This window comes from Spermophilus citellus, assembly GCF_964194105.1.
Source record: "Spermophilus citellus genome assembly, chromosome: 12".
Classification (NCBI taxonomy): domain Eukaryota; kingdom Metazoa; phylum Chordata; class Mammalia; order Rodentia; family Sciuridae; genus Spermophilus; species Spermophilus citellus.
The window spans coordinates 15831455-15856331 of NC_138198.1; the positions used below are offsets into that span (position 1 = coordinate 15831455).

The window sequence follows — 24877 nt, forward strand, 5'->3', positions numbered from 1 at the left end:
CGGACCCTGCCAACATTCCCACGTCTGGGGGAGACACATCTGGGGGAGACACCAGGGAGACACCTAAACAAAACGTCCTTATACTTTGAAACACTGTTTGACCATGTGAGTGTGAAGGCAGCAGGACCTAACCATTAGGGTGGACACAGTGCTTTAACAGCTACAGCAGCAACCTAAGCAGAGCTCGGGGAAGTCAGAGGGGCAGGAACTGCAGCTTTGTTGTGGGGCAGGTCACTCGGAAAACACACCAAGTCCCAGTTTTGTCCAAATTGAAGAGTCTTTATTTAGCTGGCCAGCCAGCAACTGCTCCCCACAGGACCCATAACTGTCTCTGCAAGGAACAGCCCCAAGCCTGAGCATTTCAAGTTATTTAAAGGCAAAAACCACACCCAGGTTGACGTAGCTGTAAGCAAGCAGGTACAGAAGCTGGATTGGGCAGTTAGTGAGGCAATGCAGTGGGCACATTGGTATTTCCCACAGGATTTTCCAGGTTGGCATAGCAGCAAGCAAACAGAAGGGAAGTGGGTCAAAATGACCCTAGTTGAGTACAAGTTAGAGAATGGTTACTAAGGTCTAGACAAACAATCTCTGACAGGGTATATCACCCAAGAAACATGGAAACCAAAGAGAACAATTTTACATTGTATAAGAATTGCTACTTTGTGTTGCCAAGTATGCTGTGCTGGATAACTGTTAATGGGTACAGAGGCTGGGCTTTCCCAGGGGAGAAGCATTTCTTACATGATATGGAGTCTCAGGGTAAAATGGAGTCTGTTTGGTCATTGCCCATATGGCCTGGCCCATAGCAGGTGCAGAAATGGGGAAAGAAAGCAGGCGGAGGCACAGGGGGTGTCTGTAGCCATGGGCCCTGGAGGGGGAGTTTTATGAGCTGGGAGTAACTGATTTGCAAGATTTGCAGGAGAAAACCCTGCACAGACCTGGGCTCAGGCTGGGTCATTCCCCAAAGTGGCCACAGGGTGGTGCTGTCGCACAGCAGCGCTGGCCATCTTGTCTTCTCAGCCACCCACTGTGTGCCAGGACGCTGGCTCTGCTGGCTGCGGCCATCCACGCAGGATGCTCTGTCTGAGGGGGGCCTCGCGTTCCTTCTGCGAAATGATGGTGTCTCATCTCAAGTTCAGAGAACGAATGTCAGGCGGTGGCCCAGCTGGACATCGGCACCCACGGGTGGGGCAGGCGGCCTTCCCGGGGCCTGAGCAGCACCCTGGAGTGGGAGTGTCCTGGCCTCTTGTTGGTGTGCTCTTTCTCTCCCAGGAATATTGTTTCTAGGTTAAAATATTTTTTCCAGGCCCTATTTGTGCATGAGATTCTGCAGCTGCTGGCCAGCCCTGTCACTCTGCCAACCCACGGCCACTTCGTGCTGGAGGGGGAGCCCCAGGCCTCACTGAGCCCCTCAGGGTTCCGAGGGAGCCCCCTTCCTTCCCAGAGGCTCAGTGGCCTCCTGTGGGACTGGGACTAAGGGAGACCAGGAGCCTGTCTTCACACCACGGATGGCACAGGGCATGGGCTCGGGGACACTGGCTGGCTCTGGGCCCTGAGGCTGGGGTCGTGGCCTCAGTGGCGGCCTGCTCGCGGGTTGGCCCAGGACCCTGCTTATCTCACAGGCCTTCTACGGATGAGGCTTTAGGTTCCAGAACAGACACCACCTGATCCCAAGCAGAAGACACCCACAGACTCATTCTTTTTTTATTCTGTTTTATTTTTTATTTTGAGACAGGGCCTCACTAAGCTGCCTCACTAAGTTGCTGAGGCTGGCGATCCTCCTGCCTCAGCCTCCCATGTCGCCCATGGTCGCCATCATCATCAGCTAGTTTATTATGACTCGGGTGTTTTTGGAGAATACAGGCCTCCCCCTCCACCTGTCTCTCCTCCCTCTCCCTCCCTCCCTCCCTCCTTTCCTTCTTTCATGTGAGGTCTGCCTGACGTTCCCCTGATTCTAATCTGGGCTATGCCTCCCTGGCCAGACACCACATAGACTGTCCCTCCCGGGCCCCCCATCTGGAAGCAGGGAGGGTCCATCCCTCTGCATTAGTGGGTCCCTTCCACTACCAGGAGCCTGATTTTCCACCCTGAAGCAACCAGTCAGCACTCTGTGGGGACACGGACCCTGCAGCCATCCTGCTCCTCATGAAAGGCTCCCTGGGCCCAGCATCTTGGCAGTTCTGCCTGATGCCAACCTCACGAGGTGGCAAGCGCCAGCTCTCCCCTGGCAGCCTGCCTCCCACATGGGCCAGCTGCCCGTGGGCAACAGTGCCCCTCCCCGCCAGTTACCTGTCTAGTTGTGGCAGGTCCCCTAGCATTCCTGTACTCCAGTTTGGAATTCATCAGTGGGATTAACGATCTTGGTGCTCAAACCATCCCAGGTTTGACCGAATGACAGCCCTTCCGTGGGGCCTTGTGTTCTAGTCACATGTCCCCCAATTTTACTGAGTGACAGCCCTTCCATGGGGCACTTGCATTCTAGTGACATGGCCTCAGATTTGGCCGAGTGAGAGCCCTTCCATGTGGCTCTTGTAATCTAGTGAAGTGTCCCCAGCATCTTTTGACACGTCCTTCCTTTCCGGCTCATTATTATCAGGTCATCCATAGCTCCAGGGTCCCCTCAGCCCCAAATCAGCCATTGCAGGGAGGGCCCTGGTGCTTTTCAGTGGTGAACGGTATTGAGGACCAGGGACTAGGCCTGGTGCGTATCCCCTGGAGGTCTTGACTTCTTGAACTCTCTACAGACAGAACTAGGAAACATGTGCACACGTGTACACACACGGCTCACATGTGCACACAGGTTTGTATGGACACATTCATGAACATGTCCATGCCTACTTTGAAAATCCTGAGTTCCCATCAACTCCACATTTCTGGTCCATTCCCATGGGGTTTCCTCTTGGTCCTTCTTTCTCCCAGAAAATCCTGCCCTGAACCAAGACACCAGTCCATTCTTCATTTGCTCAGCCGCGTTGCACATGGACATTCGCTCAAGATTGGTCTTCAATGAAAGGATCCCTCTTGGACCTCACTCTTCCTGTCTAGCCTACTCCTCCCTCCCTCCCTGCCTGCCTCCCTCCCTTCCTCCCTTCCTTTCTTCCTTCCTTGGGGGGGTGGGTGGGCGGGGGGGCTCGAGCCCAGGTCCTCGCACCTGCCTGCTGTACCTCTGTGCTGGACCCTCTCTGTGGTTGGACCCCACTGAGTGGTTGCTACTTAGTGACAAACAGATTCAGATGCAGATGGACATTGAGCTATGCACCTCTCGTTCTTTGTGACCAGCTTGCCAGGGTTAAGATGAGCCGTCCAAGTTTCCGGAGAAAGGCGCATGGTTCCCACCTGGGGTGAAACGGGCCTGCTGGGTTTGATTTCATACACAACGTGACATTCTCTTATGAGGAACACAATGGCTTCAAACTCTTAACTAAACCAACTTCTAAAAGAAACCCGTTTCTAAGGCAACCAGGCAAAGAGATAATGAATTCAACAGTCATTGTATGCAGATTAATCTTCCTGCGTGGGAAAGGAGGAAGATTTCTTAATTTTCCCCCTTTTTGAAATCGGTAGAAGGGAGAATGGTGTCATTTCCTTCAGTATAAGGGGCTTCAGCTCCTTCTGAGAATCAGAATCACGACTCTTTTCAGACCCCCATGTTACCTTCAGACCATCTTTGGCTGACAACGTGCATCTCGTGATGGCCAATGAGATGCCGAAGACAAAGCACCTTCAGTGTCTTCTACAAACTGAGATGAAGAGGGCTTGCACAGGGTAGCATGGGTCTCCCTAGTAAAGAAATGGCGGTTTCTCTAAACCTTTAGAAATGACCATGTCCTCTGCCCTGTGCTCCCACTGTGATCTTCAGAAGGCTTAGGGGACTCGACAGTAGGGTACCCCATCCCCTACACCATTGCTTCAGTAGGGTCAGGATGGCTGTAGGCTAGCCACCTGTCCTAGGTGACCACTCCAGGTGAGGTCGGAGCAGCTGCAGGCTAGCCTTGTCCACGAGATGACCAGTCCAGGTGGGATGAGGTCAGCTGTAGGCTAGCCCCCCCTCCTAGATAGTTGTTCCAGGTGAGATCAGGGCATCATCTCACTCGTCCTGGTGATCCAGGCCTGGGAACGTACCAGATATCCAGCAGGTGTTTTAAAAATGTTTTATGGAGAGCCAGGCACAGTGGCACACACCTATAATCCTAATAGCTCCAAGGCTGAGGCAGGGGAAGGCAGGGGAATTGTGAGTTCAAAGCCAGCTTCAGCAACTTAGCAAGGCCCTAAGCAACTCAGTGAGACCCTGCCTCTAAATAAAAATACAAATATATATATATATATATATGAGGGAGGCTGGGGATGTGGCTCAGTGGTTAAGTTCCCCTGAGTTCAGTCCCCGTACCAAAAGAAAAAAAAATTCTTTATGGTGCTGGAAGTGTGGTTTATGGGTAGGCAATTTTCCTGGCATGTGGGAGGCTGTTGGTTCAGTCCTCAGCACTACAAAAGAATTTTTTTTTAATTTTAAATTTTAAAATGCTCTGATTGATCAATGAATGGGGAGAGTTCAGTGATCTGAGCGGCCAGTCTTCTGGCTCTGTGCTGCTACCTGCTGGCCATAACCTGTAATTACAGTAATGTGCCTGAGGTCACTTACCTGTCACCAGAAGTCAGAAGAAATCTATCCCAAAGCCACAGACATGTCATCATCTGAGAAGCATTCCTCTCTTCCACTGTTGCCATGATGGAGATGCCACAGGGCATATTTTTAAATTTTGGCAAAATATTCAAAACAAAATTTACCTTTAAAAAGGTTAAAACTATTTTTTTTTTTTTGATACTAGGATTGAACCCAAGGGCAGTCTATCACTGAGCAACCTCCATCTGTCCCCCCTTTTTTTGAGACAGGACCTCACTAAATTGCCTAGGCTTGCCTCTAACTTGCCATCCTCCTGCCTCAGCCTCCAGTAGCTGGATTGCAGCCGTGCGCCCCCATGCTCCCCATTTTAACCGTTCTGAAGTATACGGTCCGCTGCACCAAGAACAGTGGCATCGTTACACGACTGTCACCACACCGTCTCTGGAACTTCCCCACAGGCTCCTGGTATCCTCACCCCCTGCCCCCAGCTCCACGGTTGCCTCTGTCTCTGCCTATTTGCCTGACCCCGCACCTCGATAAGTGGAACTGCACCCTAGCTGTTCCACTTCTAGGACTGGCTCGCTCGCTCGTGTGGCAGGGTCTTTATGGTCCCAGCCAGGAACTGGGACTGGTCAGCAAACGTGGGAGGTTCTCAGTCAATCGCTGTTGACTGTGCTGCAGTTTGTTCTCGAGTTTCCCTGGCAGAAGAAAGCCAGGAGGTCCCCAAGGACGTCAGCGTGTCCCCTGTAGAGGGAGAAAGTGGACATGTATCTGCTAAACTAGTGCTGAATGATCATGTGATTTCCATGTTGATCGAGAGCCTCCTGCTCTCGTGCACTGGCTGAGACCTGGAATCATGTGTGTCACACTGTCCTCACCGTTCGCAGCCGTGGAAACAGAACAACACGCAGCAGGATTGGAACCCTAGCGTTCTTCCTGGCCAGCCGCGAGGCCGCACAACTCACAGGAGAGGTTACACCTGTGAGAAACCACCACACCAAGCATGTGCCTTTTCCGTCAGTCCACCCAGTCTCCAAGGCTCTGACCTCTTCTCTGTCCACCTTGCTCCCAGCAGCACGAACTTTTGACCTTTGCTTTCTACGCCTGGGTTCCTCCTCACCTGGCTCCTGTGCCTCCTCTAGTACACACCTCCAGCCCTCCTCCTCCTGAGCCTTTCCCAGTTCTGTCCCTCACACGCCCAGCAGAGTCCCCTCCACACCATTTGGCCCTTGGTACATGTGCGCTGTCACGTGCGGCTTCCGCAGCACTGGAGTGTGCCAATTGAGCACTCCTTATGCTCAGGAAGTGTTTCAGATTTTGGAATCTCACGTACCCATAACTGGATTCCTCGAAGATGGGACGCAAGTTTGAACCTGAAACTCATTTATGTCTGACAGGCACCTTATGCACTCAGCCCGAAGGTCATTTTATACGACCCATGACCTGTCTGCCGTTCAAGGTCAGGTGTGGTGTCCTAACATTGTTCAAAAAAGTTTCAGATTTTGGATTTAGGGATTTGAGATGCTAAATTCACAATTAGTCTCATATACCCAGCTGTTGAAGAAGGTAAGAGACAGGCCTTACACTTTTCTTATCCGATCTGTAACATGTTCATCAGATGATGTGGAAGTAGCAGACATGTTAATGACAGGCATCTGAGCTGTGCAGACGTGGACCTGGAGTCTATGAACTGGCTTCCCTCGTAGCATGTTGCCACGGGATTTGCTAAAACACAAGCACAGTTGCAGGCAGGTGGAGAAGTCTGAAGTGCGGCAGAGAATCAGGGTGCTGTGCAGGAACTCATGCACTGCAGCTTTCACAGCTGGCCTCGCTACTTTGGGGACTTATGCTTAGTATTCAAATATGTCAGTTAAAGAGCATGTGAGTGTCTGCTGCAGTCCAAAGTTGTGTGGGTGATTTGAGGCAAAGAGCAGAATAAGATCTGGAGGGAGCCCCTCCTACATCCTTGCACCCCTCTGTTTGCTCTCTGGTTGGTAAAATCCCACCCAAGCTCTCACCAACACAGAGCATTGTGAAGCATTTACAGTGGGGGGCCACATGTCTCTCTTTTCATGTCAAATCAAGGGACTTGGTGGGGTCTGATTCACTTGGTAAGAAAATAGGTTAGTGAATATGATCATTTGAGAATGTGAAAACTCATGGATCTAGAACCATCTAAAGTGCTAAATATCTGTTTTATCATAAACATTCCTTAAGATGGAGATTTTGTTCATGTGTGGTAGAATTATATGCAAAATGCTTACATTTTACTTCATCTAATGCTTGTTAGTCAGGAAAGAACTGTCTTTAAAGCTAGCCGACTATTTGCAACTTCACACAAGTACTCAGTTATATCAATTAAGCACCATGTGTGTGAATATCTGCTGCCGTCCAAGCCCTCCCTAGGCTGATTGAGGTGAAGAGCTGAATGAAATCAACAGGAACCCTGACTTCCACTTCCAGGGCTGCCCCTCCTACACCAGGGAGCCCCTGAATTTCACTTAGTTGTAAAATATGTTTTAAAGTGTGCGATTACCTCTAGTCACTCTAGTCCCCAGATGGGCTCTGCCACCACCTCTGCAGCATATCAGCTTCCCGTTACTGTGACAGACCCCCAAGATGCTCAGCGTATAAAGAGGCTTCTTTCGGCTCCTGGTTTTAGAGGTCCCAGTCTGTGGCTGGGGGGCCCTGTTACTTTTGGTTGTGTAGCAAAGCAGAAAGTGGACCAGGGGGGTGGCACATGGCAGAACCATCGCTTCTGGCTGGGAGGAGGAAGAATGGAAGAGGCAGGACTGGGGTCCCCGTGTGCCCTTTGAGGGTACCCCCCAAGGACCCAAAGACCTCCCACTGGGACTCACCTCTTAGGGTTCACCTGTCTCCCAGGAGGGCCTCAGGCTGGGGCCAGCATCATCACGTGCGCCTTCGGGGTCACACAGCCCAACTGTAGTACAGCTGCCCATTGGGTGGCTTTCACTGGTTTTTTAACTAGAACGTTGACAGTTTCATCTGTTGGCAGATGTGCCTGTTACCTTGTTATTTTGCTTTTTAACACATTCGGTCACAACACAGGCATGAAGCTCCCCTCTGAGCCGAGGCATGTTCTAAGGGTGTTTCACTCTGGGGTTTTGGACATGAAGTGGAGTCGGAGCTGTTAACAGGCTTTTCCTACTAACGCAGCTGTTTTGGTGTTTGAAGCTGTCGCTCAAGGTGGCTGGTATTCTTTGGGCATGGCTCTTCTGAGTGCTTCTTAGCATTACTTTGGCTTTGGGAGGAAAACAGGGAGATATAGTATTGCAATAAATCCTAAATATGATCACAAAGCCTGTGCAGAAAAGGCCGGTCACCTGTGACCTTCAGGCTTCGGCTGTCTGCTTCCTGAAGTGACCTCTGGCCTCCCATCAACTAGTTTTTCTTCCATGACTTTCGATGCCCCTGTGTCAAGGTCTTCGTGCACTTTAGTAGTGAAGAACCTTGACGGTGTGAATACCGTGGACAGCCGAGGTGTTACACATGTCTGTGCTGACTTCAGTTAACATGAAACACGCCACACGAGTCCTCCCTGGACTGCTCTGCTGGCCTGGGCTGTCCTTAACTGGAGCAGCCCTCTGGGATTTTTCACCCAGTTGTGGGGCCTCCTTCTGGTAGGAGGCACAGTCCCTTCCTCTGCTCTCCTGGGCATGGGTTTCAGCTCCCCCTGAGAACAACCACTGGTTTGGGTTGGGGTTTTTGTTTGTTTGTTTGTTTGTTTTTGTTTTACCATTTGCCACCTTCAGTCAGAGGAATGGAAACAAACCAAAACAAAATTTTAAACCGTTGTTCGAAATTCACAAAACCAAATATAAGACTAAAATAAAACTTTCAGATGCACTAAATTTCTGAGATATTCTTTATGTCTTAAACATCAGCGAGAGTGAGGAAGAATCTGCTTGGTTTGCCTTTGTCCTTTTGCCTCCTGTCTTGAGCCCTTCACGTTCTGGGTGTGAGCAGGGTGTGAGCCCGTGTGAGCAGGGCCTTCTCTCACTGCTTTTGGGGAACTGGCGGTTCCCTGATCTTGCGCGCTCGCGCCCTCTGCTGGCGCTGCTCACAGGGTGGACCCTGCGGGCGGGCGCTGGTTGCCTAGGAGCCTGATGCTGCTCTGCTGTGGTTGCCTGGCAACAGATGCTTGCGCCGCAGCGGCTCTGTTTCCCGACAGCTCCACTCCTCTGCTCCCGATAAGCAAGCTAGTGTTCTGGAATCTGATCCAATGGCTTGAAACGAATGAGGATCGTTTTCTCACACTTAAATAGCAGAGGGCCAGACGATTGGGTTAAAAAAAAAAAAAAGTTTTGGGGCAGGGAATGTGGCACTTGCCTCATGTTGTTCCCCAGGCAGCACCAAGGGAAGAAGACAGGGAGGGAGGGGACAGGTCTTGAGCTCCTATCTGGTAATAGGCAAATGCTGGCTTCGCAGTTTTCACAAGAAACGTTTCTCCCGTGAACAAGGAAGGTACAGGAATGTTTGGGGTTGTCACATCTGTCGTGGGTGGAGGCACCACTGTAGGTGATGTTACACTGACATTGTGGCCAGTCATCTACCTTCTCACTCACCCCTCTGCTCCTTAAAGTGATGTTACCATGGTTCCTGTCTTTGGGGACTATTTCCAACACGGAATAAAGTTTTTCACGGACAGATGAAGCCCACTGCCACCCTGATGGATAGCTAGAGGCTGTTTTACAGGGCAGATATTCTCACTCTCTTGCTGATAAACAAATGCATGTTCCAGTAGAGTGTGTGTTTCATCGAATCTCCTTATCTACTCCTTCTTAAATACCAAACATTGTTGTCTTTAACCTTAATTTCTAAATGTGAACACATCAAAACCTATTGTTATATTCTCAGGGTAACTGAATATCAGTTTGTTTTAAAACAGTGGCTTCTGAGTTCTAACTGAATTATCCCTTTGTAAGTTTTCACAGAATTTTTTGTTTCCCTTTCTCTAACAACACATAGAAATCTTGTCATTAAAAAAGAACCCATACTTTTACAAACTCCTCACCCCACACTATATTTTTTATGTATATTTTCTCAGCTTCTGACTGCCCACCCCATTAGCCACATTATCACCTGTACAGACATGCTAGCTCACTCACAGGTGTGGCATACCATGCTATCACCTGCAGGACATGCTATCACACTCACAGGTGTGGCACCCATGCTAAGTACTCTTGGTTCACAAACTAGAACTTTAGCCTAGCTCAGGATGGAGTGTGACACTGTGCATTTGTGTCTACGTATGTCAAGAAGGGTTATCAACATGCTATGGAAACAGCCCAGGTGTCCATCAACGGATGAATGGATAAAGAAAATGCAGGGTTTATATGCACAATGGAGTTTTATTCAGCCATAAAGAAAAATGAAATTATGTCATTTGTAAGAAAATGGATGGGGCTTGAGACCATCAAGTTAAGAGGAAAAAGCCAGACTTGGAAAGTCCAGGTCGTACATTTTCTCTCATATGTGGAAGCTAAAGAAAAGGAGGAAGGGAAGAAAAGGAGGAAGGGAAGCCCATGATAATAACAAGAAGATCAGTGGAGCAGAGGAAGCTGACGGGGTGGGGGGGGGGGAGACAAAGGGAAGGCATCAGGGATGAGGTGGGCCAGAGGATAGGGTTATACTGTATCATGTACAGATGTGTAACCGCAAAACCCACTGTTATGTGTGATTGTAATCAACCAATAAAAATTTTTAAAAGAAGAGTTATTTTTTCATTTTTAAAGTATTATTTCCCATATAGTGATACAATGGAGAACTATTTTACAAATTTAAAGTGTGATCATGAGATTCCTTTAGCAAGAATCCGCACTTTGACCAGGAGCTATCTCTGGCTTTGGCGAACTCGTCATTCCACTGAACAAGGACCCAGAGAGCACCCATGACTCTGTCGCTGAGGAGGCAGGTACAGGTGGGCAGACCCAGCCCAGCTGGCAGTGTCACAGCCAGTGGGGTTCGAGGGGGCAGTAGCAAGCCATCACCTGAGCCCAGTGAGAGCGCAAGAGGGTGCCTAACCCTGGCCATGAGGGAGGCACCCAGGTGGACCGAAGGATGGACGTAAATAGGAGCTGGCTGAGAAGAGGGGCCACAGGTATTCCCCAGGAGGGAGTGGCTGGCACATTGAACCACCTGCTCCGGACTGTGGAGTGTGGGGTGGGAGGGGGAAAAATGAGAGCTGAAGCTAGAGGTTTGGCAGGGCCATGCCGTGGGTTGTAGATGGTGGGCCCAGTGGCGTGGCTGGATTTGCACTGTCACTGTGACACCATTGTGCCAGGTGCACTGGACTCAGCCAGACAGGAGGACCCTGGTAGAAAGGGTCAGGATTCTGCTGAGATCTCAGTGGAGGCAGATGAGTGAAGAGGATAGGACACCAGTTCAGGGCATAGGTCCAAAGGGACACAGTCCCTTTGGGAGTTTGCAAAAAGAAAAAGGAGTCCGGCATGATGCCCCTGGTCCTTTATTCCAGAGAGAGCACAGAGGGAGAGGGCCCATCCAACACTTGGGGCTCAGTCCAGGGTAAGTCTAACTGGAGATGCCTGAAGATCTCGGTGAGTTCAGGGACAGTGACAGGGTGCACCAGGCTGCAGGTCTGATGCCGATGTCCTCAGAACTGGGCATATGGAGTCCACAGGATGCAGCCAGGCCCCAGGAACTTGGCTCAGGGAGTCAGAGCTCAAGTCCCCCACCAGGGGTGAGCAGAGGCCAAAGGGCAGCATGGGGAGCCAAAGGCAGGAGCCTCCAGGAGGAGTCAGAGCTGGCTCCCCTGAAGAGGCCCAGGTCCTGGAAGCCCACTAAAGAGGATGTTTTTGGTGGAAGGCACAGGCCAAAGCCAGAGTGGCCAGGAAGCAGGAAATGCTGGCAGAGGCCCAGTGCAGGAGGAAAGCTGGTGGAACTGACCAGGTGCCAGACTGAGGTTTTGTTTGACTATAATGGGACAGAGCTTCACTGTGTCTGCCTGCTTGAGGGAAACCAGGGTGTGGGAAGAGAGGCTGAGGAGAGGGGGAGCTGGAGGGTGCAGAGGACAGAAGCCCATCCCAGCCACGTGGAAAGAGCAAGGACTGGCAGGCCTGGCTTCTCCCTCAGGACAGAGGCCAGTTTGCGAAACTGCGGGCACATGGTGTGGGTTTGGGAAGGCAGGGCCGGCAGGGGCTTAAACATCTGAGCAAGGACATGGATTTGGTGAGCAGTGCCCAGGTCCCGATGGCCCCAAGGCAATCTGTCCACACACGGAAGAGTGATCTTCAGGGCTGGATGCTGGTGTCCAAGACTTTGGCCCAGTCGCGCCTTGTGGCTTTCGCCCTCCTGCCTCGCTTGAGTTCAACAAAGCTGCTGACCCCTTGCTGCTCGCCTTGCGGAGGAATGGAGAGCCCTGGACTTCAGTCACCCAGCAGGACAACAGGTGCCCTCTCTGCTCTGCGGCCACAATGCCGAATTCAACGCCACGGTGCCTTCTGAGAAGTAGTAGAGCTGTCCCCAACTGCAGAGGAGAAACCTGGGCTGGAGGTAAAGGGAGCGTGCAGGGAGGCGGCGGCGTGGGTGAGCGGAACAGTCTAGAAACTGCAGGGAACAAAGGCGGAGTGACTGGCGCTCCGAGACCCTCCTCCCTGATAGAATATGCATGATCCTGAGCGAGGCCTCGGCGCCCGCCCGGAGCGGGGAGGCGTCCAAGGAAGGCGGGGAGCGCGCGCCCAGACGCACTCTCGGGCGCGGGGTGCGAGACAGCCAGGCGGCCGCGGCCGGCGGAGCGGGCTGCGGCTCCGAACCCACGCGGGCCAGTGTAAGCGTCCTGCCCTTCCTCCCGCTCCCGACCCCACCCACACTGCAGCCCCTCTCCTAGAGCCCTGGGGTCAGCGCCCGGCTGCCCGCCGAACCAACATCCTTCCCTTGCCCCTTCCCCTGTCCCCCACCGGGAGTGCAGACCCGGGAGGGGGCGCGTGTCCCAGGCTCTGAGCAGGTTGCGCCGGAAGGTGGCCACAGTCGCCCAGCGGGGACCTGGTGACGTACTCGGTCCCTCTGCTTTGCGCTCGGCCACCACACCAGCGGGGACCCGGCACCGGCCGAGCGCGCCGCCCCTGGAGGTCGCCGCTGGGCGGTACCGGACTAGGCGCTGAGCGCGGGCGCGGAGCCTTGGAGCGAACCGAGGGCGCAGCGCCTCCCTGGCTGTCTCCCGCAGAGCCCGCCGCCCGCCGCCCGCGCCCCGGCTCCCTGCGTTGTGCGGTGCATATCCAGCAGATTCTTAAGTCCCTTCAAAAAGCGTTTTCCTCCGCGCGTGTTGCTTGCGTCTTCCTGGTTGGGAGTTTGCGGTAGGCAGAGGGAGGGAGAAGAACCGCCCGTTGCGATCGGAAAACACCAGGAGACCAGACCATCTCTTTCTGCAGCGTGGAGAAAAGACGCCTTCGCAGGATCCACAACTACCTGCACCTCCCTCTTGCTCTCGGTGCGCCTTCCTACCTGTGCCTGACGTCCACCCAAGCGGGCAGGCATGGGCTGTCTGGGCAACAGCAAGACCGCAGAAGACCAGGGCGTCGATGAAAAGGAACGACGTGAGGCCAACAAAAAGATCGAGAAGCAGTTGCAGAAAGAGCGCTTGGCCTACAAAGCGACCCACCGCCTGCTGCTGCTGGGTAAGGTCGGAGGCTCGCGGCCGCTCCGCCCGGCGCGCCTGGCACCCGCGGAGCGCACGGCCGAGCTCCGGTCCAGGATTGCGGCGAGCACCGGGCGGGGCGGGCAGGAGCGGGAGGGGACCGAGACCCGACGCCGCCGACCGCCGCGAGCTCCTCCACAGCAACCGGCGTGTCCGCGAAAATCCCCACGTAGGGGCAGGAAAATAATAGGGTTAGCGGAGAGGGGTGGCCATGCGGTGAGCGTACAGTTGACAGCATTCTTTTTGTTGTTCCTAGGGGCTGGAGAGTCTGGGAAAAGCACTATTGTCAAACAGATGAGGATCCTGCACGTGAACGGATTTAATCCCGAGTAAGAAAGCCCAGTTTCAGTTTTGCTACCGAATTGCATGCAGACTTTTTGACTTCTCTCCCAGCTCTCCCAGCAATTCAGAGTCCTTTTGGCGGGGCGGGGTGGGGGGGGAATAGAAATTCTGTTGTTGAATCTGCTTAATTTAGGCAAATCTTTCTTCTGGCAGTGCATAGTTTTTAAAAAAAAAACTTGTTTAACAAAATATGATCTATTAGGTATTCTTGGGGTATTGATGTGCATGCAATATTGGCACTGCTCTGAGCACTCAACCAATACACTGGTTCCAGGTCCTTGGAGGGTGGGAGATTGCCTCCAGGACACCTGCCTATACCAGAAGTCCTGGGGTGACTGAGTTGTTACATAAAATGGCCTGGGTTTGATGTAACCCACACACATCCTTTCAAACACTTGAAATCACCTCTAGATGATTCATAATACCTGATATGATGTACATGTTATGTAAATAAATAATTGTTTAATAAATAATAACCGGGGGAGTCTGTTGGGTGCAGATGTGGTTCTTTTCCCCTGTATTTTCTATATCTAGTCAGTTGACTCCACCTATGTGGAGTGCATATAAGGAATCCAGCGGTATTTTAAGATATACTTTTCTCTGTAGTCTCTCTTGCTCACATCTGTTTGTACCCATGGGTAGATTTAAGTGTAGCCAAATCATTGCATTTACAAGCAGTGCTCATCACAATGTGGCCATGTTTTTGTGTGATCTGCATGCTGTAGTTATAAGACTGGGGCATTCAAGTTTGTTTAGAGTACAAATTAGAAAAGGGTTGTTTTCCTTTCCCTGGTAAAAACTTTGTCCTGGGAGTCAATTCTGACCTCGAATTCTACCAATGCTACATGAGGTGTAAAATCCCACTCATTGGATACCAATCAGTGCTGAGGGAGAATTAAATTAATAACTTTCTTCCAACATAGGGAGAAGAAACAGAAAATTCTGGACATCAGGAAAAATGTCAAAGATGCTATTGTGGTAAGAAATATTCTTAATGTTTGTTTACCAGAAAGATTAAGTAGTCTGTGCTGTAAAACTACACAGGTGGAGATTACATGTGTGAGATTATCACACGTGGGGCCCACATGTCACGTTTCTTTCTGTTTCTTTCTTCATTCCACGTTAGACGATCGTCTCAGCAATGAGTACCATAATACCTCCAGTCCCACTGGCCAACCCCGAAAACCAGTTTCGATCAGATTATATCAAGAGCATAGCGCCTATCACTGACTTTGAATATTCTCAGGTAAGTAAATCCTTCTTGAAATATTTTCAATAACTGTTTTTAATAGGATGGCTTGTTGAGAATCAGTGTTAATGCTCATTCATTATTAACTCTTCAAAATCTAGCTCTATAAATATTTCCTCTTTAAGAAAATATTTGTGTTTGTTAAAAGTATTAAAGAGTAGGACCATCACAAGTGTTTTCATGAATTTCATGGGAAGACCGCATGCCTTTAGGAAATCTTGGTAGAGCTTTTTTCCTGTATTCTTTAAAATGAACAATTAAGCAGCATCCCAGATCTCAACAGCAGAGATTACATTGGTAGAGAAGAATACTGATGGTAAGCAATCATCTCCCTGGAGTAACAGAAAGGGCGGAGTCCTTCGGACTCTCAGAGGGGACCGTCCGACTCCCCCACACCAGGGAGAGCGCGTGCACAGGTGTGCTGCATCCTGTTAAACCCTCCGAAGGCTGCCTTCCTCATCACTGCTTGGCAGTTGGTTTGTGTAGAGGGGAGTTTTCAGTATTAGTGGCCTCTTGTTTGGTGGATTAGCATTTCTTAAATATATTGCCAGTTGGAAATTCCATGAAGCAGATTTTAAAGGAAAAATATTCAGTTCCTCAGAAAGCCATTTTTTTGCTACAGTTGCACCAAAAGAGCCTGTGTATGTGTGTGTGTGTGTGTGTGTGTGAGAGAGAGAGAGAGAGAGAGAGAGAGAGAGAGAGAGAGATCAGTGAAAGTACTTTAGCATTTTTGTGGCCTGGCTTGGTGGTTTGGAGACAGCCTTCATTCTCGGAATCCTATCTTCAAGGACAGCTTGTGTAGACACCAGTTTGTGAGTGGAGATGCTCCGTCCACCCTGTCTGTTGTCCGCACGCTGTGTATTGGTATGAGGAATAACAACTACATTCTTATTTGCATCTTCTATTGTGATATTTTGCTTCTGACAAGCACCCCAACTGAGCCTGTGACACCACCAGAATTTTTGAAAAGAAGTTTGGGGTGGCACCCAGGCAGAGGAAGGGACTGGGCACCTGGCACAGGGGCACACTGGTCCTCTAAAATTGTCTTTACTTGGATGGCAGAGAAGGGTTGAAGGGAAGGCAGGGCCAGAGAGGCCAGGGCCACACGTCAGCCACACCAGGAGCCCCCTTGTACCAGCCAGAGCGTGATGGTGTCCTCCTAGGTCTCTGTGGCATTTTGCATGTTGGAGAAATCACTCAAAACGGTGGGGTCTAGTTTGGAAGCAGCAGTGGTGTCCCGTAGACATTTTCAGACCACATGTGAACGTGGACATCAGTTCTGCTGTGTCTACCCGGAGTGATGTTCCATGCTCAGTAAAGAAAGTCATCTCTCCACGTGTCAATAGGTCAAGATGCATCAATCAGTTCCACACCATTTTCTCCTCATGACGCACTCACAGAGAAGGGAGCCTTTATTCAATCTATTCAGAAACTGTCGGTATTATCCAAGGAGTCCATTTGATTCATGAACGTGGTCTCTAAGTTAAATTATATTTAGTTTAAATAAAAATATACAAAACTTGAGGAACCATTTCCTTTGAATGCGTGTACTTTCACATTTGTTTTTTAAGGTTACTTAAAATTGGTGGTCAGAAACCATAATTAACTCTCAGAAAAATAAAAGAGAACTGGGCAGTAGCAGAGACAAATGTAATGTAATCCTCTTTTAGAGATGATGCTCTTCTCCAGGGTGACTCCAGTCCCGTTGTAATGCTGACATTCTTCCGTCTGTCTACTCCCGTCAAATGAGAGTATGTTTTATTTACAACTTAGACTTACACAAATAAGGAAGTTAATATCAAATATATAGTGTTCCTTCTGAAAATGTTATTTTTATTTTATGATGCATGCACACGATTTCCAGGGACATGTATCCATTTTTCCCAGAGTGCCTGGAAATAGTCACACTACTTATTTTATTGGATCATAAGTTTCTAGGTTCTCACCTCTGGTTCTAGCAGTGCTGGGACAAACCCAGGGCCTCCCATGCCTGGCAAGGGGGCTCCCTCTTGAACCACATCTCCAACCCCAGTAAAATAACTTTTGAGCCAAATGTACTCTATTACCAAAAATCAATTTTGGGGACTGGGCCCGTAGCTCAGTAATAGAGCTCGTGCCTAGCATGCGTAATCCCTGGGTTCCATCCCCAGGCCCCCAAACAGAACAAATCAAATTTCTGAGTTCTTCAAGTTCAGCAGGAGAAATTAGAAGAATAACTTATTTAGAAATACAGGTGGGTTCCCCTTTGTTCTACTGCCTTTTCTTTGAATTCACTTGAACTCTGAAACTTCATGGGTGAGGGAAGGAAGGAAAATGTGGCCTTGCCTAAAAGCCAGGACCGCCATAGGCAGGGTAGAGCTAGAGGCCGGGTCTTGGCCTCCTGGGTCAGGTGCTGAGCGCGTGCTGGGCAGTGGGCTTCAGGAGGCCACTGTGTTTGGTCCAGATCATGCTGGCCATGGGGGAGGGGGCTGGGAGGAGGCATGCTCTGGTGGCCACTTAGAGGCTGAGGTAGCATTCCAGATGCCAGGTGATGGGGTGACTTGGTGGGAGCTGGTGACCATGGACACCCAGAGAAATGGCCCGAGTTAGGATTCACTGTGGAAATGGAGCCACTCAAACTGGCTGATGTTTGGACGTGGTTTGGGAGGGAGATGGAGAAATCAACAAAGCCAGGGGTTTGGCCTGAATTTCCCGTAGATGGTAGAAAGAGGGTGGGCGGAGGCGGGTGTGAGGAGGTGCCGCGAATTCTCCTGGTGGGTTGGAGACGCTGTTCACACCTGTCCTGCGGATGGGGTGGAAAGCCTGGTTTGTGGGTGGAGCCCAGGGTGGAGGAGGCTGAGGGCCTTCAGACCAGCGATGTTCTGGTGAGGTGGCCAGAGAGAGCCAGGGGTCGAGGGACAGCAGCTGGGCCAATGCAGGGCTGAGGGCTCAACTGGGCCTTGGGGTATCATGGCTTTGGCAGCTTGAGGTCCCCAGTGCCCTTGCCCTGGGCTGGCAAGTGTCAAGGAGAGGGTGCCGCCTGGGACCCTGGAGCCGCAGGGCAGACAGGCTTTCCAAAGGTCCTCCTGTGACGGGAAACTGAGAAGCAGGGCAGCAAGTTCAAGGGCGGCAGAGGCCAGGGAGGGCTTCTCTTGAGATGAAAAATCTAGAAGCAGCTGAATGCACATGGCCTGAATTGTCTGGTGAAGCAGGAGAAAGTGGCAGTACAGGCGGAGAATGGCTGTTGACAGGGCAGAAGGACAGACTACCTGCCACTGGACAGGAGGGAGCGCAGAGCAGCAGGCGCAGGCCAGGTGAGGGTTCAGATTTGGTGGCACAGAGTTTGCTAAAGCAAACTGGCGACTTAGGACCGTCTCGTGTGGGAACCATCCAGAGCCAACCCGCCTGCCATTTGTGGTTTTGTTTGAGCTCAGTGGACGATGACAGTTGAGCCCTTTTGACCTCAAGCCCCAGGGCACAGTTATTCCCTTCACCAGCCAACAGTGTAAACAGGGAGTTCTTGCAGACATGAGAAGCAAACGATCCAGCTGTCCTCGAAGCCAGCAAGAGGCTCACTGCTGGATACTGTGGAATTCTGGGGACAAGCCCAGCACAATGTGTTGGATTTGAATTTCAAATAAAATAAATGAAAAAGCGCTTTGCAGCATGTAAATCCAAAGGGAAAGGGAAGGTGCTGGTCCAAGGCGACTCATCCAGCCCCCGTTGCCTGGGATAGTGTTTTCCCCATCATTGTGTCCAGACTTGAGATCACCCTGGCTGGGCACTGACTCTCCCCAAGACCCCTTCCCTGGCTGGCCCCAGGTCTTTGCAACCCAGTTTTGGATCCCACCTGATTCATATCCACAGGGAGGGAGAGGAGATGAATAGGCTGTAGTGACTATCACAAGAGATCGAAGATCAATGGGTCGATTATTAATAGGAAAATGTCATAGTTGCTCCAAGTCCCCAAAAAGCCTTTGGTGTGGAACTAAGCAAAATCACTGCTGAGATAAACTGAAGTGCTTCTTTGTTAATTTTTTCTTCTTCAAATGTGATATTGTATTAGCTTTTTTAAAATTATGTTTCATTAAATTTTCAAGGGGAAGAGAATAAATGAGTCTTAATAAGAAATTCAAAAGCGGTCTCACCTTGTGGCGCACGCCTGTCATCCCAGTGGCTGGGGAGGCTGAGGCAGGAGAATCACAAGTTTAAGGCCAGCCTCAGCAACTTTACAAAGTCCTAGCAACTTAGTGAAACCCTGTCTCAAAATAAAAAATAAAAGGGAAGTGGAGCTGGGGACGTGGCTCATTGGAGAAGCGACTCTGGGTTCAGTTCTAGTATTGCCCCCCACAAAATGTAGTTCTGCCTGGCAGTCGATGACCCATCATTACCACCGGATGGCTCCTAAGTTAAAAATCCAGAGAGCTAGCTCATCAGTGGTGCTCAGCTGGGCTAATGTGTGAGTGCTCAGTTAAAGTAGAGGCAGAGGACCCCCCAGGGACTGGAGCAAGGTCTGGGGAACCAGGCTGGCCAATGTGGGTCTCAGCTCTACCGTCTCTGGGGGCATGACCTCTTAGCTACGCCCGCCCGTGTGCTCTGCCTCGGTGGCGAGTGAGTGTAGAATTTCTTGAACACACAGCGGTCATCCAGCTTAGGGGCTTTCCTTGCTGTTTCTGTTTGTCTGTGTCAATCAGCCAATTTGAAGCCACTGTGTAAATCCGGTAAGAGTGCGTGCCTCCGTGGGAGCCCAGGTCCCCAGCACTGTCCTCCAGTGGTGCTCCCCTGGACCTTCCTCCCAGGCCCTCCCCACTCAGCCTGGCACTGCTGGGAGATGCAGGCTGTCGGTGTCAGCTCCCCAAGAACAGCTGGGGACCAGGCCCCCACCCCCACCCTCAGCTGGCACTGGAATTTGCATCTCATGTCTGGGTACGCTGAAAATGTCACCAAAGGCCTGTTGCTCACTGAGGACCTGTGGGCATGATATGCCAGGTGGGCTGACTAGAGGAGGCAAATGAGGCCCACACTAAAATTCAAAATGATGTTGAAATCCACATCCAGACAGCCACCCTCTTCTGGCCCTGGGAACCGGGAGTGTGCGGCTCAGGGGTAGAGCACTGGTGTGCGTGAGGTCCGGGATCTTTCCCCAGTCCCGGGAGCAGGACAGACAGAGAAGAAGCCACAGAGCAGGGTCCCAGGCAGGGAAGCCTGGGGCTGCTTTCCACAGGGAGCTGAAATGCATGAGGAGTTTCACGTATGGCGCGAAGAATAGGTGTCGTCTTAGATGTGCTCAGTGTGGCTAGAAGTGAGGGTGGCTCCTCTGGAGGCCCGACCAGCAGGAGCCATGGGGTGGAAGGGACTGGGCTGCCTGTGTGGGCCCGAGGCTGGGGCGGGGCCGGTCAGGTGCAGGAGGGGGACAGGTGTTGTAAGGACATCCCTCTGGGATCTCTGGCAGGATGGCGGCCAGGTCTGGAGGGGAGACTCGAGAGCCAGCCCGGCTGCCCTCTGAGTCCAGCCCTGCCCCGTTCTTGCCATGACCTGGGCGGGTTGCTCGCTGCTTGTCTGCTCTGCATGGTTCAGCAGCAGTGATCACAAGGCCGACCACACGTGGCTGTCAGGGGTGATGATCTGGGGCGGTGGCTGGTCCCCGGGAGCGGCAGCTTCCACATGAGCTGCCTGCTCTGCCTGAGAAGGAGCATGGGCGGCAGGCAGCTGGGTGCAGCCCAGCCATCTGCCCAAGGCCACAGCGAGCCAGCCCACCGAAGGTCAGGGGCCCTGTGTTCTCCTCTCAATTCAGCTCAGCCCCAAACCTCCTGAGCTCCTCCCATCTCGTGCGTCCTGAGATCCTGGTGGTCTAAACACCCACCCAGTCCCCGTCCCATCCCCTCTGGATCGCAGGCAGAGCCCTCTGAGCCCCTGCCACAGACCAGCACTGTCCCTACCACCTTACAGCATCCTGGGGAGGTGGCCCTGGGGACAGCACTGGCCCCATGCTTGGAATCCTAACCTTTGCCTCCCTTCAGAGGTCAGGTTTCTGTGTGAGAGTCCTCCAGACACCCCCACTGAATGATGTGCCTGGACCTCGATTCCTGTCTGGTCTGTCACTAGAGTGTCCCAGGGACCCCCACCCACTTCTCTGCCTTGCTTTCAGTCAGACTTTCTTAAACCGACTTATTCGTCCTTGGTTCCCACCTGGGGCCTGCCTGGTTCTGTGATGGGCCCTAGGTTCCCACAGCGCACTGGACCTGTGCTGGCTCTGCTGGGCCTCGTCTACCTTTCACCTTGTTCTGGGGCTACAGGGTCTGCCCAGCTTTGCTTCGGGTTCTAACAAGTGCTTAGCTAATCCAACCGGGTGCTCACCCCAAAGTGCTTTGTGCTACCTGAAGAGAGAAAGGTGAGAGGTGTCTGGAATTGACCGCCAAGGGGAGTTAACACTAAAATAAAGACCAGCTTTCAAGCGACAGGCCTTTCCTCAGGAAGGTAGTCAGCATTTGGAATTTTTGTAAATGAGATATTCTGAATATCCTAGGTGTCTCCATTGGTTTTTTAAAAGTCCCCAAAAAGATCCTTTTAAATGAGCCATTTCTCTAAGCTAGAGCTGCTTTCTCTAATCTGCACCTCTGATAGCCTCTCTCTCCTGGAATTTGCTAGAAGGGCCGACTGCCTGTCAGATTCAGGCCATGTTGAGTCCATAGAGAATTCTAGAAGTCACACTTTGAAACTGAAACTGGTGTGTGTTGAGGAGACTGGGAATGGGGTCCTTGTCGTGTGATGTCCCGGCTGAGGATGGGAACCAGGAGGTAGGACTTGGGAACATCTGCTGGTTTCCCGGGATGTCCGTGGAGGGCCCTGGCCTGGGCCAGGATGGAGTGTGAGTTCCCAGGAGACTCTGTAAGCAGTGGTCTTCTGAGGGCTGGTCTTGAGGTCCCTGGGCTCTGACTACGGATGCCAGGTGTGAAGGGATCTGTACCGGGGGTGGCATGGACTGAGCCCGATCCTTCGCCAAGCACAGGGAGGCTCATAAGGAGCAGCACTTTTCTCAGGCTGGAGGGGATTCAGGCTTGACAAGGAGGTGGTGCCGTCCCGTGATGCTGTGCTCAGAGCGAGCCTCTGGGAGCACATGAGGACCCCACCAGCTGGCTCGTGCTGAGCGGGAGCACCTGCAGGGACAAGGGTCAGGTGCGAAGGTGGGCAGAGACAAGCACGGGCACCAGAGGTAGGGGACAGCTTGGCGACCTGCAGGCAGCAGCTCAGACAGGCACTCACACCTGGACAGCAGGTTGGATGGGGCTGTGTAATGTGGCAGGGGCTGGGCCCCTCCTCCTCACAGGTGCAGAGACCCTATCAGTCAGGGGGTTGCCTATGGGACAGTCTCTTCTGTATTCACAGCAAGGCTGCGGAGGGACGGCATGATGGAGCTGGTCTCAGTGGGGATCGGGCATCTCCTCTGCTGGAGCCCTGTCTCCAGGCCACAGGGCCATGAGGAATGCTGGGGGGGACCCCAGGAGCATTGTTATCGTCATTATCTTTCTTACTTTGCATATCCTGTATGCTAATAAGGAACTCTTATAGCAGAATATTGAAGTTAGATGTGTCAAGCGTATTAGAGCTCCGTAAGATGCTTTTTTAAAAGTTCATTTTTTAAAATACTGTCATTAGGGGTCTTCCTGATAAACTCTTTTTATTTTACAATAATTTTGAAATGACTTCCAAAATGTAGAAAACATAGTCCAGCAAACTCCCGTCTGTCCTTGCTTCCCCGGGTGAGCGGGTGCTTCCTCACTCTCTGCTCTAAGGCACATTCCCACAGACACCTGAGAGGTGGCGCACACCCCCCTTCCCCCCCATGGCAGCGTGTGTCCCCAGAACAAGGTCATCCGCTTGTGTAACCACAGCTCAGCTATCAGTAATTATCAGCTACCGGCTGTTATCTTGCCAGTAATCCCGTCCAGGATGGAGCAGGACCTCCCATCTCCACCTCTTCCTGTCCTGACCGGGATGTGGCAGGTCCTGGTCAGAGCCCTGGCTGAGGGCTCCTGATGTTTTCTGGTGACCAGGTTGGGTTTTGTGTTTGGCAAGAAGGACACTTGAGGGATCTCCATTCCTTCTCAGTGTAGCTGTGAAATTAACTCTGCACACGGAGCTGAGGTGGGGTCGTCCCTGCAAGGGGCCCCTGATCCCAGGGTCATTCCTAAGTAAATGTAGGAATGTCTTTGGGGACAAAATAAATGCCCTGTTCTTACCCCAGCGCTCATGTGCTGGTTTTAGCACACTAGTGAATCTGAACCACATTGAACACGTAGAGGGGACGCTTTTGCCCTCTGGTCCTCCTTCTGTGAATCCTGCAGGGGACGTGAGGCAGAGGGCCCAGGCTGCTGCTTTCTTATGTGCCGAGGAGACCCAACTGAAGCTGGCAGTGTCCCACCATGATGCCAGGAGCTGAGCCTTGTGGATTTTATCTAAAGGGCTCGTGCTTACAGAGGTCCATTTGAAGTTAGAGTAACCAAGGCAGTACTCTTGCAATCCCTGGGACGAGAGAGCTCTGAGGCGTCCAGTCCTAGGAGAGTGTGACGTTGTACCCAGGCTCCCCGGGTTTACGGGCCTGGAACCAGTAATGAGACTTGCCTTCGCCTCTAAGGACACCTGCTGTTCGTGGAACAGGACAGGAAGATATTTTAGCATGAGTGCCTTTTGTCCCTGTCATTGCTGGCCTTATGTAACTCTGAGAGAAAATATTTTGAACTGTCGAGCTGTCTCTTGGGAAATGGCAGAAGGGGCAGGAAGCAGGCAACGTGAGTCAGCCTGGGTGGCACAAGAGCGCAGAGGTGTTGAGGGGCTGGGGAGCCCTGGAAGGTCTGCACAGGGCTCCAGCTGTCCCGAGGACGCCCTCCATGAAGGCATGGGGTCTCTTCACCTCTTAAAATAATTCCTGTCACTTGCTATGCCATGTACATGCAATTCAATCAGCTTTCACATAACGTCCTCCCCACAGAAGGAATTTCCATTTTAAAATCATGTCTGTATGTGTTGGAATAGGAAATATCAGTGTGGGCATAAAAGCCAAAAACAGGAAAGAGGATGGAACAAAGAGGGTCTCTCCTGCTGCCCACCCCCAGGTCCTCACCTGAGGCAGCCGGTGAGACATGCAGCAGCTGAGAGTTTGGCACAACAGCAGTTAGAGCACCCCAGCCATCTTCTTCACACACACACACACACACACATACATGCATACACACACATGCACACCGACAGACACACGCACACACACAGACACACACACTGACACATAAACACACATGCATGCACACACATGTGCACTCACACACGCAAACACATACACTAACACAGACACACACATGCACACATATGCACACACACCCTGACACACACATGTGTATGCACATACTAACACAGAGACACACATACATGCACATACACACATACACATGTACACACACCGATGCACACACATCCTGACACAGACACACATGCACACACATGCCGACACACATACACACACATGTACACACATGCATGCATATACACATAACAACACACACGCACACACGTGCACACACATACACACAACACATACACGCATGCACACACATGCACACATATGGACACACAGACACATGCACACACACACATACACACATACCATGACACATGCACACATGCACACACATGCTGACACACAAACACACGTGCACACATACAGACACATCAACACAGACACACGCGCACACACATGCACACACATACCAACACACAGACACATGCACATGTACACACATACACACAGACATGCATGCACATGCACATGCACACACACACAACTTTTTGTGTGAGGTGCTGGGGAAGGAACCCAGGAGCCCTTTACGTATTTTTATCTTCTAATGAAGATCATCTATTATGAACTGTAATCACAGTTAACCTCATTAGTGGAGAAATATCTGTACGGAATTGCCATGTTTTTTTACATAAAATCTAACCTTACAGTGAGTCGTATGGG

At 51.4% G+C, this 24877-nt stretch overlaps 1 protein-coding gene across 2 annotated transcripts in view; it reads left to right on the top strand.

Annotated features, from left to right (window-relative positions):
* GNAL (G protein subunit alpha L) overlaps positions 1–24877 on the top strand; it is a gene marked incomplete at its 5' end in the record, with an annotated part of 122309 nt that overhangs the window by 26984 nt on the left and 70448 nt on the right. The window contains 4 exons of one of the 2 annotated variants that reach the window (XM_081263283.1): positions 13134–13275; positions 13552–13624; positions 14561–14615; positions 14764–14883. In XM_081263283.1, the coding sequence (XP_081119409.1) occupies positions 13134–13275; positions 13552–13624; positions 14561–14615; positions 14764–14883 (390 nt within the window). Of the gene's footprint in view, positions 1–13133; positions 13276–13551; positions 13625–14560; positions 14616–14763; positions 14884–24877 lie in introns of those variants that run through there. The other variant, XM_081263282.1, reaches the window with a different exon arrangement.